Source organism: Nicotiana tabacum, chromosome 11 (genome assembly GCF_000715075.1).
Source record: "Nicotiana tabacum cultivar K326 chromosome 11, ASM71507v2, whole genome shotgun sequence".
NCBI lineage: Eukaryota > Viridiplantae > Streptophyta > Magnoliopsida > Solanales > Solanaceae > Nicotiana > Nicotiana tabacum.
The window spans coordinates 21,427,993-21,439,664 of record NC_134090.1 but is presented as its reverse complement, the minus strand read 5'-3'; the positions used below and the strand labels follow the sequence as shown (position 1 = coordinate 21,439,664).

The 11,672-nt window shown below is 38.9% G+C and overlaps 2 protein-coding genes across 2 annotated transcripts; one reads left to right on the top strand and one right to left on the bottom strand.

Moving 5' to 3' along the window:
- The first annotated feature begins 6,508 nt into the window (after nucleotides 1–6,508).
- Nucleotides 6,509–7,725, top strand: LOC107822692 (zinc finger A20 and AN1 domain-containing stress-associated protein 4-like). Its single transcript, XM_016649251.2, has 2 exons — nucleotides 6,509–6,629; nucleotides 6,845–7,725. Exon 2 carries the CDS (start codon nucleotides 6,862–6,864, stop codon nucleotides 7,492–7,494), a length of 633 nt encoding a protein of 210 aa, XP_016504737.1. The 5' UTR covers nucleotides 6,509–6,629; nucleotides 6,845–6,861; the 3' UTR covers nucleotides 7,495–7,725.
- A 1,470-nt stretch (nucleotides 7,726–9,195) lies between these two features.
- On the bottom strand, nucleotides 9,196–10,077 carry LOC142165768 (uncharacterized). Its single transcript, XM_075224139.1, has 2 exons — nucleotides 9,898–10,077; nucleotides 9,196–9,711 (listed from the first exon to the last, which is right to left on the bottom strand). Exons 1-2 carry the CDS (start codon nucleotides 10,075–10,077, stop codon nucleotides 9,196–9,198), a joined length of 696 nt encoding a protein of 231 aa, XP_075080240.1.
- Between the last annotated feature and the right edge of the window lie 1,595 nt (nucleotides 10,078–11,672).

Below are 11,672 nucleotides of genomic sequence, written 5' to 3'. Positions count from 1 at the left end.
TTCGGATCCCTCGAAACCCTCGGAGCCTTCTCCATCTTCGGGCTTGGAAAGTTTCTTTGCCTCAACCTCAAGCCTTTTTTCTTCCTCGATTTTGGCCGACAAGTCAAAGCCTCGGGCATGGATCTCTTCGAGATTATCCCTTCGAGATAGCCGCCTCATATATTCAGCATTGATCTTCAAGCGAGCCTCGACTACTTCGACATCGGCCTTGTACTGGTCCACCATATCTTTGGCATCAGCAGAGGTTGTGTCCAACATGGACTTTATTGCTTCATATTCTCTATCGAGGTCGCCTCGCTCTACTAGAGCCGAGCTCAGTTATGCTCAAAGATCGTCATTTAGCTGAGACCGCTGGTCAGTTTTCTCATTCTCCACCTAAAGTTAAACCTCTACCACTGCCAGCTTTGCTTGGGTGGTTTCCTATTCCAAAGCCAGCTGGTCCATTTTGCTTTTCCACCCATTAGCCATGTCTTGAACCTCATTTATTTCAACTCGGAGTTAGTCGATCAGGTCGATATTCTGCTGGACTTGCAAGGTTTTATCGTTAGTTTCCATGACTAGTTCCTTGTTTCTAACTTCAAATACCTTTACCTTTCCGACCAGGTCAGCATGTTCCCTCCTCGGGGTCGAACCTTCCTTCTGAGCCCTATTCAGCTTGGCCTGAAGGTCCTTGATGGCCCCGTATTGTTGCTCATTGAGGAGCTTGTACATATCCCTTTTTTGATCCTGCTCCTTGAACTCGAGCTTGAGCTGATTGTCCTCGACATAGTACCAGAGGAATCTCTCATGATGAAGTACCGAGGCCTGCAAAACAATAAAATTTGTGAGAGACATCAAAACCTAAGTAAAATTTAAAAAGACATAATGATGCCTTACCCTGTTCCGCGCATGCTACGCCTCATTGAAAAGACACGAAACGTCCACCTCGTTCACTTTTTCCTAGTCTTCCTCAGTCACCAGATATCGGAGGTAGCTGGCTATGCCCACGGGAGAAGATAGAACCTAGGCATCCTCTAGGTCAGTAACAATAATCGCTCTCTTACGACTAGTGTCCACACTTGGAGCGAGAAGCTGATTAACCAACTTTAGGCTCGAACTAGGCCCATCGGCTTCCGAAGATACATCCTTCTGCGGGACTTCCAGGTCGCCCAACCCAGGAATATCTTCCAAAGTAGACGAATCCATACTATCGAAGAAGGAATGAAGGGGGTCTTCCGCACCGGGTACTCCTTCACTTGATTTCTCTTTTCCTGCCTGGGCCTCCTCGAGCATGGACTTGGTGTAAGAGGGAGTCCCTATGATTTCAATTACACCGGTTGCTTCTTTTGGTGCAGAACCGGCATCTCGGAGGTTCTCAGCCCCCGTCTCTATCTCGACCACTTGAGTTAAAGGGAGGTCGATCTTACGGCCCGCCCCTTTAGTTGTGGCCTGCTTCCCGGGAGGGGTCGATCCGTGGGCAACAAAATTATCATCTTCTTCAAACTCATCCCTGAGCCAAAGAAGTGAATCAGAATCTGGCACCCGAGAGTTGGAGCTCTTCTTGGGCTTACGAGCCATTCTTTTCTTTGGCTTCACCTCAGAGCTCGGGGAGCCTAAAGCCTTTCTTTTCTTCTTCTTCTTTTCCCCTGCGGCAGCCCCGGGCTACCCCGTAACAGAGGGATCAACGAACAAGGACATGTCCCAGTCCCTGTTCCCTTCCAAAGGCCTAAGTTTGATGGTCATAGACAAATGAACAAAAGAAAGAAGTAAGGTCAGTATGATGTGAGTTAAGAATACGGTAATAACTATATGAAGGAGAACCTTACCATGAGAATGAGCCTCCCATCGGCCCTTCAAAAGCTTGCCCTATGATTGCTCAAAGTATGACATCTACTTACATATGCCTTCAACCACTTCTTGAGCCGGGGGACATCATTTGAAACCCAAGCAACAACTGCACCACCACAAATGCGAATTGTGAGAAAGGAAATGAAGAAAAGTAGACGCTTAAAGCAAGGCTGCACTTAGGAGATGTATTCCTCTTCTCGGGGAATGGCATGAACTCGGGAGGGATCAAGTTTTCAGTCTTCACCAGAACGAAGCGTCCCTTCCAGCCTCGGTCTTAATCTTCGTCAATACTCGAAAAGGGGCCTTGCTAGCTTAGTGAGTAAGTTAATTAGTCCCCCTCGGAAGATTCGGGGACTGTATAGATGGAGCAGGTGGTCGAGGCTAAATCGATAAGGCTTATTGTTATTCACAAAATAACGGAGGAGGATTATGATCCTCCAAAGAGATGGGTGGATTTGCCCCAGGCACACCTCGTATCTCTTGCAAAAATCTAAAACGATTGGGTCTACCAGACCCAATGTGAAGGGATAAGTGTAAACACTTAAATACCCCTCAATGTGGGTAGTAATAACATCCTCAGGCCCGGGGACTACTACGTCCTTGCCTTCTTATTTACAGTCCTCTCGGACCACAGGAAGGACGTCTTCGGTAATGGAACATATATACCTCGATGCTCCTTCACTCCGGTCCTGTTTGGATGAGGGTTTTTCGACCTTGAAGTCGTCCACAATTGAACAGCCCCTGGGAATAAACATTTTCAAGGGGGATCGGGGGCCGGTTCGGTGGCAGCCACTTCGGGAACAACCATCTCGAGGACAACTATTTTAGGAGTGACCACCTCAGTATCGGCGCCCGGATGGGAAGATGAAGGGGCAACCTGTTGAGTAACTGATTTAGACGTTTTAGCCATTGTTATCGGAAAAAGTTTGAAAATTTAAAGAAAGAATATGAAGGTTTGAAAGAACGAGTTTGAAGGGTGAAGGACAGAGTATGAATATTTGAAGAAAATCTTGGTAAGAACCTAAGAACAACTATGAGAATTTGAAGATCAAGGATGAAGATATGAAAGTTTGATGGAGGTTGGTGATAGCTAGAGAATTTGAAGGTAGAAGCTTGATTGGAAAGTGGAAAAAGAACAGGGGATAGAAGATTTTATATGGGAAGTACACGATACTTCACATTCGGAGGCATCCAGCCGATGGTTGACACATGACTGAAGTTAGAACGACGCGACTGATGGGACGTTTCGAATTCTTTGTCGTTTTGGTTGTAACGTACGGATGAAGGAACCAGAGAGCATATATCATTTCTTATTGTTTCGGCAAACCGACTCTGTGAGAAACGAGAGGACTATCTATATACGGGTAAAACCGAGGCTAATGAGCACCTCGATTTTCCGGTGGGGCAAATGAAACAAGGACGTAACTACAGGGAATCGAAATCAAATCTGGGAGCCTCTCATATCAAGGCCCGAACAAAACACCTTCCCTCGGAGCCATCGAGACCAACCCCCCTCTGGTTCGAGTTTCAAGACATCGGAAAGCATTACCAAACGTCCGCGCATGATTAACAAAGGTCCGTGATATCCGTGCCCAATCGGATCTCACCGCATGAATCTCGGCCTGTATCGACATTAGATAAGTGATTAGCGAAAAGGAAGATTTTTACCTTTCTTAGTCCTATTTCTTTTAACTTCGTTTCAGTTGGACTCTGTTGATAGTTTGCTAGCTAGGATAGTGATGTCACCAAGGTCCATGTGTTTGCACTTAATGGAGGTCTGAATCTTAATCATTCAAATTTCAGATAATAAGTGCGTTTGTTTTTAAAGTCCGAATCTTAATTATTCAGATCTTAATCATTAAATATTTTTACTTCACAACCACTTAATGGGTCTTAATAGGTCTGTATGATTAATATCTATAACATAGACTTAATTTCATTAATATGCTATCATCCACATTCATTATTAATTGCCAATTATCAACTATTATCATGCCACCCACCATCACCATACTCAACCACCACCACCACCACCACCACCTCCTTAATCATAGCCGCCACCATTATCGACAACCACCACCCAGAATTTCCACTACCCCCACCACCATCATTCTCAATCACAACCACATACTCATCTACCTCAACTAACCACCCCATCATCATCATCAACAACCATAGTCGGTACTGTCCACCATTATAAACTACTACCACTTTCTTCAATCGCAACCACAACCACAACCACCATCACCAACCACTATTATTAATTATTACCACCTACCACCACCATTTTCAACCATTATCGACATCACTACCAATTATCACTAGCTACTATTCAGAATCACCATCATCACCCAAAATCACCACGACATTTAGTCGGCATTCACAAGCACCACCGTTAGCATCACCACCACTAACGACCATGCTTTAAAAAATATATATATTATTGATAGAATATTATATTAATTAGTATTTTATTTAAATTTTAAGTTCATTAATTTTCAAATAAAGATAGATTGTATACATTCAGATGTAAAAAACAAACATTCTTAATCATTTAGTATTCAGATATTAATACACATCTTAATATTCAGATATATATTTAGATTCAGATGTCTTAATCTTAATGCACATCTTGATATTCAGATGTGTATTCATATTCAGACGTCTTAATCTTAAAAAAGAAAAGTGCTCTAAGACTAATTGTCAATTTTGAGTGATGCAAAACAAGTTCTTTTCTTTCTATTTTCTCTTCAAAATCTATTTTTGTTGTTGTAGGTTTCTGAAATAATATAAATAGGAAATGGCTGACAAAACAACAAAAGCAAAAAAATAAAAAAAATAGAACTCTATTCGTTAATTGACTATAGACCTCCCATTTTCTATGAAGAGATTGAATCATTTTCTCGAAGGATAAAAATGGGTCTGGACCTCTAGGGGGAATAATTTGAAAATTCAAAACCAACAATAATGGTATTTGCTAGCAGCAACATAATGGAGGCTTTCCTTCTTTTTCTTAATTCTATGTGTTTTTGCCTTTCCAATTCTTTTTAATTTGTGCGTCAAATGTAGCGATTGCTACAAAACTAATTGGATTGAATGGAAAAGGAAAGCTTTCAAGATTTGTCTTTGCTGTATTTGGTTTAACATGGAGTAAAATCAGAGAGTTCTATAGCTAACAGCAAGTATAGGAATCTTTTTGAGTTTAAGTTAATTTTATGTACTAGTGATATAAAAATATTACACAATCAAGTTATTTAAAAGAAAATTGTATGTAATTCTATTTAATAACATTGATTAGGTACCTTAGCTTAAATGAAGAATAAAAAAACTTGCTATAACATGTTAAATTACATGTAATTTATAAAAATTTATTATACCGTCAATTTATATAACTTAAATCCTTTTTTATATAAGATAATTATATGAGAGAGATTGCTTTGAGTTTCATTAAAGATAAAGTATGAATCTTATTAATTCCAAGTCTTAAACGTCAGCCACCAGCTCCTCACTCTCAAATAATCCATTCACGAAACGAGAAAGAGTTTTAATTAAATATCAAATTTTAGTTTGTTTGAGTCAAAGAATCATATGCAAGAGCATTAATTAAGAATATATAAACGTGAATGGAATACTTTACTTATTTGAATATAGTGTCCTTGCTTGGACTTTTTTTTTTCTTTTTGATTTTTCATAATTAATAATTCTATTCAATAGATTTTCTTGGTTCATTGCAACTTGCATGCATGGTAATGATCAATGAATAATATTCAATGTTCTCAACTCCCTAACTTTAATAGGAAAAATTGAATGATCAAACTTCAATTTCTGAGGGTCTTAATCACCCAATAAAAACTTTATTTCATAATATTTGTTGCAGCCATTTCAGAACGAGAAAATGAGAAGACAAAGTAATATACTAATAGTTACGAACCGTAAACAATTAAGCAAATCATATCAAGAAAACACAAACGTAGACTTAAAGCAATGCAAAAGCAAAAATAAAAAAAGGTGGTCTCCTTAACGTTGATCAACGACTTTTATGATTCCCATCACAAATGTTTGTCATAAAGCAACGCAATTCTTTTTACAACCATTTACAACAATAAAACTTATTTGCACACGGTGCATTTACGCTAAATCAATAAATATGGCATATATGTGGTTTTTATATACATGTAGCCCAGTGAACAGAGTCGAAGCTAGCCCATCAGCTACGGATTCGGCCGAATCCAGTAGTTTTGGTCCAAACTCTATATTTATTTTATGAAATTCATTGAATATGTACAAATTATTAATTTAGAACCCAGTAATTTAAAAAGATTAGAACCCGGAACCTATAACTTTCAAATCCTGGCTCCACCTCTGCCAGTGAACGAAGTATTCTGCGTTCACCTAGGGTCCGGTTAAGGGCTGCACCCTAATGGAGTGTAATGTAGACAGCCTACCCTAATGGAAATATCAGTGATTGATTCCACGAATCAAATTGGTGACCTACAAGTCACGCGAAGACAATTGTACTATTACTTCAAGACTCCCCTTTATAATTATTATTCGATGCGACTAAACATTTATGGTCTCTCTCACTACAATTTTGGCATCTACAGGAATCTTTCTAAAACGACAATACCAAGTAACCCAAAGTTTCCTTTTATATTTCACGTACCTTTCTTTTGTTTTCATCTTTTAATTTCCAACCCCACCAACCACTCCACACCTAAAAGCCCTCTAAATTTCCAATATTTAAACCTCCATTACTTTCTACCATCAATCTCCTTTCTGTTCCGATCTCTTCGCTTGTTCACGTACGCACATTTTCAATTTTGACGTCTTTAACGTTTGGTTTAAATCTTTGATTTGGTCGTGTTCATTTTCTTGATTTATTTATAAGCACATTTCGTCAAATATATTGTTGTTTTGTTACGTAGAGATCTTGTTTTGGAATTGAGCGATTGATTTGAATAAGTCGATCGCTCATAATTCATTGTCGTTCGTTTATTTTTTTTTTTGAGAATTGCAGTTTGTCGAAAAAACAGGATGGCGGAAGAACAGAGAATGCAAGAAGCAGGAGGGCATAGGCTTTGTGCCAACAATTGTGGATTCTTTGGCAGCCCAACAACTCTAAACCTCTGTTCCAAATGCTATAAGGATCATTGCATGAAAGAACAACAATCGCGAGCAGCCCAACTTGCAATGGAAAAGACTCGTCCCCAACCACAACAACAACAACAACAACAACAATCTGAATCAATATTTTCGTACCTGCCACGCGTGGAGTCATTGCCAATTCTTGAAGTCTCACAACCACGTCATGTGGTTGAGACCGGGGTCTCTCAGGTACAGTTGGATACTTCATGTGGGTCCCCTAAGGTGCAATTGAATATTGCAGCCGAGGTCCCTAAGCTGCAGTTGAATACTGCAGCTGAAGCTCCTGATGAGGTGCAATTGAATACACCAATAGAGACCCCTCAAGTGCAATCGAATCGTTGTGTCACGTGTCGGAAGCGGATTGGTTTAACGGGTTTCAAGTGTAGGTGTGGGGTCACATTTTGTGGTTCACATAGGTACCCTGAACAACATGGTTGTACCTTTGACTATAAGTCAATGGGAAGGGTGGCCATTGCCGTGGCTAATCCATTGGTTAAGGCAGAGAAGCTTCACAAAATTTGACTTAATAAAATTAAGGAGAATTAATTTGATCATTGGGTCCATGAACTGGTTGATCGAACGGCCAAGATGTCGTTTTGGTGATGCTCATGGATTGATGATTTATAATATGGAGTTGTTGCTAACCACAAGTTGGTGGATGGGCTTTGAATTATACATTTTCTTTAATAATGTAAGTTAGGATATTTTATTGGTTCTTTAATAATTATAATGTATGGTAGGCAATTTTATTTATCTATTTTCTTAATTTGTTGTTTCACGTTGAAGTTATTTGCTAAAATAGCCAAGATAACATGGTTTTTATTCCATAAATACTTGCTTAAGTTATTTGTTTACGATTAGCGTGAATTACCGACTTTCTTTAATCAATTGCAACAAGTATACTTAATTTTGAAATAAGTTTGCAAATAAAGTATAAAGATTAAGCAATCAAAATGTGATTTGATCCCCAGAAACCTCCAATTAGTTATGATCTTCTATCGATTGTTTTATCCAATTATCAAACTTCCAAGATTATTTAGCAGTTGTATTTTCTTTATTACTATTCCTATATCATAGTTATTGAATTCCTATTTCTTGTAGCTAAGGAAATAAAATAGATGACACCAATAAAAAGATGTTATCTTAGAAATATCGCTAAATTCATTTAGATTTTATTCTAAAGTTTGTAATGGGTTTGTTTTTAGAGATAAATATCAGAACACAACATTATGTTACTATGTGATTTTATTTTTTTTAAAAGCATGCGACTTGCTCATATCCATCGTGCCTTGCCATTTCTAGCAAATTACTACGAAACTTTCTCAAGATTCCTTGTGTTTTCATGTCATTATTTAATAGTGAAGTTACGTAAAAAATTCTATATTTGACTTCTTCATTCTTCTTGTTGACTTATTCTGGCGGCGCTTAATAGGAACAATATGTAAAATGCACTTTTTGATTTGGCTGAGGACTGAGGTTTTATTAATAATTACTTCATCAAGTAGAAGCGGAGTGCTCGTAACATTTTTTTTTTCTGCCAATGTTAATGTTTTTATTCAACAAAGCAAATATAGTATGATAACATTTCTTTTTAAATTTGTAACTCAATACATCTTAATTAAAAGGGACAATTTTCTTTATCTTCAATAATTTTAGAGAAGACAAGGTGAGAGAGGGGATCGGATGTTTAAGCACCGTGACAAAGCCAAGAAGTTCACGAAAAGTATTCAAGATTCAATATATGTGGGCAAAAAATTATTTATTTTATCCATATGCATGAATATAATTTTTTGGTAAAGAATTCTCAACTCGCCACACTTTTATTTAGGTGGCTCTGTGATACCAAATTGTAGATATCGATCAATGAAACAGTAGCAAAATGAAGAGAAGAAGAAGAAGAAGAAGGAGGAGGAGGAGGAGGAGGAGGATGAGGATGAGGAGAATAGAGATTGAGAGAATCAGAAGTTCCTTAGTATTAAATAATGTATTTTTCCTCTTATATTTCTCCTATTTATATGACTAATACAAGAAATCCAAATAAAATGCAAAAGAAGAACAAATGAGCTGAAATTCCCTCTAACTAAATTTCCCGTCATTCCTTCTTTTTGATTTTTCAGTACAACAATGACATGCCAAGCTAACTACTCGTCCACATGGCATCTAGCTGGCATCTGAGATGACAGTAAGTCCCTGAGTAGCTAAATTATGTATATCAATACCCCCTCACTGAACAACACCCTTGTCCTCAAGGGTGAACTGTGAAAACCTAGTGTGCAAGTCTGAAGCTAGCTCCCAAATAGCTTGAGCTGCATCCAAATCTGTCCATTTGATCAAGCATTGAGCCACTGCCTTATTTCCCTTTTTGATGCGTCTTCTTGCCAAGATTGCTTCAGGATTGGGACATAAAGGACTAGCCAAGTCCAAAATAGGAGGGTGCACAATAGTGAAAGGTAAGGAGTAACAGAATTTGAGTTGAAAGATATGAAATGTAGGATGAAGTTGAACCTCAGGAGGGAAGAGAAGTTTATAGGCAACAACTCCTACCTTTTCAACAATAGGATACGAACCGAAATATTTGGAAGTTAACTTGTGATAAGGGGAAAGAGAGAGTGTGGATTGTCGATAAGGTTGAAGTTTAACAAACACCCAATCTCTAACCTTAAAGACACAATCAGACTTATAACTATTAGCATGTGCTTGCATTCTCTGCTGAGCTCTGCCCAAATGAAATTTAGCTAACTGAAGTTTGAAGTCCCAGACCAATAAAATTCCTCAACAACATCAATGGAGGAATCAACAGGAAGATAAGGGAGGTGTATAGGAGGAGGATAACCATAAAGGAGCTCAAAAGGAGTTGTTTGAATAGCTGAATGATGGATAAGAATTCTTTCCAAAAAGAACTAATAAATATAGGATCTCTGTCACTTGTGATAGAGGCTGGGAACCCATGAAGTTAAAGATGGAATCCATGAACACAATTGCAAGAGATTGGGCAGTATAAGGGTGAGCAAGAGCAACAAAGTGTCCATACTTAGTGAGCTTATCAATAATTACCCAAATGACAGTATTACCTATAGATTTAGGTAAACCTTCTATGAAGTCCATATTAATGTCTGTCCAAGGTGTAGCAGGTATAGGCAAAGGTTGTAAGAGGCTTGGGTAGGCAGAGGTGCCATACTTGATATGACGATCCGGCCAGTCATCTCATGAGTTACCGCTCCGTTTCCTCCATTTTTGTTTCTTATTACTTTGTCTATCGGTTCTATATGTGATCAGGTTGGTTGGCTCGGGTTCAGAAAGGATTTGGTAAGGTTTGAGACACTTAGTCTCTTTTGAGGAAGCTTAAGTTGGAAAAGTCAACCAGATATTGACTTATGTGTTAGAGGGATCAGATCTAAGTTCCGATGGTTCAGATAGCTTTGGGAGGTGATTTGGGACTTAGGATCATGATCAGAATGAGTTTTGGAGGTTCGGAGTAGATTTAGGCTTGAATTGGCGAAATTGGATTTTTGGCGATTTCCGGTTAATAGGTAAGATTTTGATATAGGGGTCAGAATGGAATTCCAAGAGTTGCAGTAGTTCCGTTGTGTCATTTGGGATGTGTATGCAAAATTTCAGGTCATTCGGACGTGGTTTGGTTGGATTTTTTATCAAAAGCGTAATTTAGAAGATTTTGGAATTCTTAGGCTTGAATCCAATGCGAATTTGATGTTTTGATGTGGTTTTGAACGTTTAGAAGGTTGGAACAAGTTTGAATGAGGTTATGGGATATGTTGGTATATTTTGTTAAGGTCCCGAGGGCCTCGGGTGAGTTTCGGGTAGTCAATCGGACCATTTCATGATGTTTGGAATTGCAGAAAACTGTTATGTGTTGCAGAGGATTTAGACGTTCGCGTTCGCGAGTGGGTCCTCGCGTTCACGAAGGGTCATTTGGTGAAGGCTGAGATTTAAGCTTTTGCATTCGCGAGGAAAACTCCGCATTCGCGAGGAAAACTCCGCGTTCGCGAAGGGCTGAGTGTTTGGTCATCCCATTCGCATGAAGGGGACCGCGTTCACGTAGAGGAATTGGGCAGCTAAGCTTCAGGGTATTTTATTCATCGCGTTCACGAGAGAGGTAACGCGATCGCGAAGGGTTAGTCTGAGGAAGCATTGCATTCGCGATGGGAATATCGCGATTGTGAAGAGTAATTTTTTGGTCAAAGTTGGATTGTGTTTCGCGAACGCGAGGCATTGACCGCGTTCGCGAAGAAGGAATTTAGGCCTGGGCAGAATGTTTAAATAGTCATCTTGTCCGCGATTTTGGGTTTATTTTCACCATTGTTGAGCATTTTTGGAGCTTTTTGAAGAGGATTGAAGAGGGTTTCAAGGGGAATCACTTGGAGGTAAGATTCATGGACTTAAAACTCGATTCTAATGTGAAATCTACCTAATTAATCATAGAATTTAAGCCTAAAATTTAAGAACTAGGGCTTGAAATTGGAGACCTAGAAATTTGAATTTGAGGGATCGTTTGTGGTTGAATTTTTATGCTTTTAGTATGTATGAACTCGGGGAGTGATAAGGAATCCATTGATGTGAATTTTATCGGAATCCGAGATGTGGGCCCAGGGGTCGGGTTTTGGTAATTTCGGGATTTGTATTGCAAATTGATTATTTTCGCTTGGGCTCCGTTCCTTTAGCATATTTTAATGTCGTGGTTA